Consider the following 6,105-nt stretch of genomic DNA (forward strand, 5'->3'; position numbering starts at 1 on the left):
AAACACAAAATACGCAGATGTTATCATTCTTTGACCCTCCAGAAAGTCAAAATGCCTTGAACATCTCAATGCCATGACCTTTGCTCTTGACCAGCTGCTTTTGCTTTGACTGGACTATTTCCACCTCTTGGTGGCCACTGATTTGATTGTGTTTTATCATCAAAAGCATACTGGTAAAACAGTATTTTATCTCCTGTTATAATTCTTCAAAGAAATGTTTCAGGATCCCACTTGTTTAAAATTTCCATTGAAGTTCTACTCTTGACTGCATTTCATTTGGGTGCAATAATTTTGGCACCCATCGAGCAGAAAGCTTGCGCAATATGAATTTTTTAGTCAGAACGGTGTAAACTGAACCATTTGAGATGTCTATGATGTTTGCTATTGTCTCCATTGTTAAATGTTGGTCTTTTTCAATTACGGCACAAACAAGATTGTTTCCTTACAAATTGATATGAATGGTTTGCCATTGCAGGCTTCATCTTCTGCATTGTTTTGCCCCTTTTTGAAATAAGTTACCCATTTATAGATTTGTGATTTCTTTGGGGCACAGTTCCCATAAACTTTTCTTAAAGCATCAGTGATTGCACCACTCTTCCACTCAAGCTTCACCATAAATTTGATGTTTATTCTTGCTTCTATGTTAGCAGAATTCATGATGTTTTGATAGTGTCTTCTTACTGCCTCAATCTAGATCCTGTTTAGACATGTTTATAATTGTTGTTGTTAAGTGCCGTTGAGTGGGTTCTGACTCATAGCGACCCTGTATAGGGTTTCCGAGGAGTGACTGGTGAGTTTGAAACACCAATATTGCAATTAAAACCGACCTTGTAGTCCAGTGCTTATCCTACAGTGCCACACTAACTTACGTATAATAAGTTACTACAAATTTATTTTAATGTAAAAAAATTGAAATCTATGCACAGTTTTTCATAATATACATTTTTATGCACTTTTGAATATGCCTCATATATTCTTCCACAGTTCTAGAAGCTAGAAGTCTGAATTTGGGGTGTTAGCAGGGCCATGCTCTCTCCAACACTCTAGGGAAAGATCTCTGTCAGCTTTTTGTAACCCAGACATTCCTTGACTTGTGGTGACATCACCTCAATTTTTGCCTCTGTGTCACATGGCTATCTTCATTCTGGAACTGTCTCCACGCCTCTTCTCTTTTTATAAGGACTCTAGTCATATTGGTGTAAGGAGCTCTGGTAGCATAGTGGTTACAAATTAGGCTGCTAACCTCAAGGTCAGCAGTTCGAAACTAGTAGCCATTCCACACGAAAAAGATGAGGCTTTTATTCCCGTAAAGATTTACAGCCTTGAGAACCCTATACGGGGTCGCTGTGAGTCAGAACTGACTTCGCGGCACATAACCACTACCACCACCAGTCATATTGGTTAGGACCCACCCTATTCCAGTGTGACCTAATGTTAACTAATTACATTTGCAAAGATTCTATTTCCCAGTAAGGTCACATTCACTGGTACAGGTATAAGTCTTCAGCATCTTTTGGGGGAACACAATTCAACTCATATTAGCAGCCAACACTGGAAAGTCAGTAGTAAAGTGTCAATGACCTCATTTTCCTCATCTTTCCTATTTTAGAGAAAGCTTTAAGCTCTTCCAGATTAGGAAAGTACACTGTGAGAGTGCTGTAGTGGGCAGTATTTACCTTTCTCTGAAAATGTTTTTACAGATCATTGTCAGGAATATGGGCTGGAATCTTGTTGGTCCTGTTGTTCGATGCCTTTTATGGAATGATAAGAAAGATAATAAAAGAAAAGATTATTTTCTGATGCTTGAGTTATTGGTAAAGGTAAGTTAATGAAACTATATTCTTTTCACAACACAGTTGGTGGTGGTGTTATGTGCTTTCAAGTTGGTTGCAACTCATAAAGACCCCGTATATGGTTTCCAAGGAGCTGCTGGTAGGTTTGAACCACAAATCTTGCAGTTAGCAGTCCAGTACTTATCTTACGGCTATGCCTTTTAATATTTAGAGCTTTAATGTTTGTTGTTTGGTGAGAAAGCATTTAGCTCATGAAAATACATGCAGTAATTGTATTTCACAGAGCTTCTAAAATTTCCTGGATATAAAAATGTAACCTCATCACAGACCCACTGATTCTGAGAGAGACCTGGGAGATAATTTTTTTATTGTAGAGATGTGGAATTCAATGCTGAGAGAGATGTCTGAAGATCATTCTGATAATTTGGAAACATTAGAACTAGAATCAAATCTCATTGCTTGATCTTCTGTGGGATAGTCTCTAAAATAATAGGAAAAGTCTAGAATACAGGCAGTCACAGTGGAAGTAGGAATAGGAAGTAGAACACTATCATATTTCGATTGACAACCTCAGAGAGATCTTGTTTAAAGATTAGTAGGGTCACTAGAAGTTGAAATAGATGACAGTAGGGTTTGGGGGATCTTTTCTATTCTTTTCAAGAGTTATAAGTCAAAATATAATGACTGCTAACCACAAGGTTGGCAGTTCAGACTCACCAGCTGCTCCTTGGAATCCTTGTACAGGTTTGCTATGAGTAGGAACTGACTCGACAGCACTAAACATCATCAATATAGCTGTAAGAACAGTCCAAATAAAATGTCTGATGGGATTCCATAAATTCATTGAAAAATCTATTGTATTTTAATTGTTTGTCTATGAGCTTTTTGACAATGCCCTCATATGCTTGGGAGGAGGAGCTCCATGTAGATACTGGTTATTAATTATGAGGGCTTTTACAAAGCAAGGCAAATGAGGTGATATGGCCAGTTAGAAGGCAGTTCAAAGTTTTACTTCTTGTGGGATGGCAAGGTCCCACATTCTGGACACCCTCCCTGGAATTTACAGCAGCCTTCTGAGTTGCTGCTGTTAAGTGCTGTCGAGTCAGTTCTAACTCAAAGGGTTGCTAAGGAGCAGCTTCTAGGTTTGAACCACCTTGTGGTTAGCAGTCCAGTGCTGATCCTACAGTGCCACACCAGGACTCCAGGTAAAACTCAAGGGCACTTTAGCTCTGGTGGTCAGGCTCTCTCTTTCCCATACTTTAGCCAGGATTTTATGTTTCCACACTATCGTTGCCATTAAGAGACCTTTTGGCTTCTTGCTTCTCTGACTTGACAGTCACAGATTATATGTTTTGTTTGTGCATTTCAAAAAAAAAAAAAAAATTGTGTGGAGTGTTTTACTATGAACCAAAACGAATTGTGTTTTCTCAGTGTATAACTTCTTTAAAAAGTAGTAATCATGTGGCTTTAAATACAACTTGCATTAAACAGGTTCAATTGTGAATATTTTTATAGTTATGTAATCCAAAGGAATTATTGTTGGGTTTGCTTGAACTGATTGAAGAGCCCTCTGGAAAACAGATATCCCAAATTATTCTTCTTTTGCTTCAGCCATTACAGACAGGTAATGAAGATTTTGATATGTAAATATTTCCTATTTATGTAAGTCGCCTTGATGTTTATCCCAAAACAGCACTACTCCAAAATGAAGTTGATGATTATTAAGTACTCTGTTCAAACAAATAATAGTAGTGCCAATTTGAATCTTCTTGTTCATAAAAGAAGGCACAACCTGGCACGCAGTGGGTAGTCAGTGTGTAGTTTATTGAATGTTGTACTGTTTTTCATGTGCTATGTTATAACTTAAAATTTTTGCGTAACCTTCCGAACTATAATTTATATCTAGAATTTCCCTCTAAGCATATTTAAAGGAGTACCTCCATGGAATCCGGCAAGGTATTGCTTAGCCTCTGCATTGGAGGGTTGGGGTTGGTAATAGCAAAGGTACTGATGAGGAATGAAGCTAGGAAGTAGAATGAGAAGGCTTCTTGATTAACTGTAGTAACGGTATTGGTAAGTATAGTGGACCTAGGCAACTACGACTGTGTTTATCCATGGAAAGAGGCTACCTTTTCATTTTATGACTGACATAATTCAAAGAATATGATAGAGGGACCTATAATCAGAAGTTAGCGTAAAATTGTTTTAAATGTGAATGTCAAACTTTATAGCACTTGAAATATTCCAAGTTTTCTAAGAAAAATAAAATCTACATTATTTCAGATTTGTACACTTTCTCCTATTTTATGCTCATATCATCTCCTCCAAATAAGGAAAGATATGTTCTTTTTTGTAAAGTATATAATCTGTTGCAAATGTATCTAAACAGGGTTTCATGGCATCTATTGAATTATGCCACAAAGAAAAGATACTCTATTAATATTTTATGTAACAAGAAGGAAAAACACTGCCAGTAAGCTACGATGTGCTATCCTGATTTCAAAGTTGTTAAAATGGGGAGATGTGTTTTGTAATTCTACATTTTTTAGGCTTCTGGTGCCATGTATATTTGATGAAGCTACCTCAAGTAACAATTTATCTCTTTTAGTGATTCAGAAACTTCATAACAACAAGGCATATTCAGTTGGATTAGCATTGTCTACTCTTTGGAATCAGCTCTCTCTTCTTCCTGTTCCATATACAAAAGAACAAATACAGACAGATGAATATGGCCTTTGTCAGTGTTGCAAGGCCTTAATGGATTTCACTAAACCTTTTGTGGAAGAAGTCATTGATGCCAAAGAACGCTCACTGGAAAATGAAAAGTTAAGAGATGAATTACTGAAATTGTAAGTATAATTCATTTTTCTGCCATGTAAGTGTAAATTTCTTTTTAGATTTTGAAATTTTAGAAATACTCTCAGGTGATACAGCAGTAGAACATTTAAAAGGCACTGATACTTTTAAAACTATAGAACTAAAACTCAATTTATGTTCATCTGTGTCTTGCCTTTACTCATCATGTTGTTGCTGTTGTTAAGTGCCTTGGAGTTGGTTCTGACTCCTGGCGACCCTATATAGCATTTCCTAGGCTTTTAAAATCTTTGCAGGAGTAGAAAGCCTCATCTTCTCCCTCGGAAAGTCCACAATAAATTGGGTTTGTAAAATACCCACTGGATTTTGAAACCTGTGTGGTTTTTTTTTTTTAAAGTAAATGTCTCAGTAAATTTTCATAATGATTATTTGTTGAAATTATAGCACTTCAGATGTAACTTATTTTAATCTTTTCTTATTACTGTGACTTTTCTAATGCAAAAAATTGTTTATCTGTGGGACTTGCATTATATTTCTGTTGGGCTTGCTAGACTAGATCATTGATAATCTCTAACCATCATGGTCCAACAGTTTTGTTTTTCATTTTGGGGAGTAATGAAGTATTGTCAAATTTCTATTAGGTAAGGACACTTAATTAAAATAAAGCAAAATCAAACCGACTGCCATCAAGTCGAGTCCAACTCATAGCCGCCCTATAGGGATTCCAATGCTATCTATCTTTTCGGGAGCAGAAAGCCTCATCTTGCTCCCATAGAACTGCTGGTGGGTTTGAACTGCTTAATCACAGAATTAAGTCTGGGTTTCTAAATAAAACATATATACCATTATGGGAAAAAAATTTAAATGCCCCAATTTTTCCTGGAGCTAGTAAAAACTACGTCATTGATAAGCAGTGGTCCTAAAACAAGCATTCAGAATCCATTGTTTATTCTAGATGCAGTAGAGGCTGTCTCCATGTTGAGTCTAGCAGGATGTTCTCATGATGCTAGTAATGTTCTCCATTACTATTAAAGAGGATGTTACATCACCTATTTTGTAGGCCACTGAGTTAGTGATACCTGTGCTATTTCCATGAACTAGATATTTTAATACTATGTTATATTCAAACCCACTTCTTATACCTTAGTTTTTTCAAAAGCTTGAAATACCCTTTGCTGACAGCACAATTCCTTGAACAGCCTGAAGAAGCTGGAAATGATCCATTAAGGTGTTTTGCATCTGAAATAATAGTAAGTACAGCTCACTAATTTGCTATAAAATCTGTTATAATCTAAAACACTGTGTGTATTTTCATATACTGCAGGTGGAGAATGGATTTAAGTGAGCAATGAGACTGGTGTGGTATCACTTGAGAGTTAAATGTGAGGTGAGAGGAGCTTGAGTTAGATAAGGGGTGGTAGAGATGAAGAGGGAAGGGCAGATTTGAGAACTTTATAGGAGGTAAATTTGGCAAAATCTGGTGAGTGATTAGATTTGG

General features: G+C 36.6%; 1 protein-coding gene across 1 annotated transcript; it reads left to right on the forward strand.

Moving 5' to 3' along the window:
* Positions 1 to 1,700: 1,700 nt before the first annotated feature.
* On the forward strand, positions 1,701 to 5,857 carry LOC102834560 (glomulin-like; the record flags this gene model as incomplete). The annotated part of the gene is made up of 4 exons (XM_006878058.1): positions 1,701 to 1,820; positions 3,309 to 3,417; positions 4,402 to 4,642; positions 5,755 to 5,857. Coding segments are annotated over 4 exons (573 nt in total), but the record flags the coding sequence as incomplete, so codon positions are not given.
* Positions 5,858 to 6,105: the final 248 nt, after the last annotated feature.

This window comes from Chrysochloris asiatica, unplaced genomic scaffold (assembly GCF_000296735.1).
Source record: "Chrysochloris asiatica unplaced genomic scaffold, ChrAsi1.0 scaffold01959, whole genome shotgun sequence".
Taxonomy (NCBI): Eukaryota; Metazoa; Chordata; class Mammalia; order Afrosoricida; family Chrysochloridae; genus Chrysochloris; species Chrysochloris asiatica.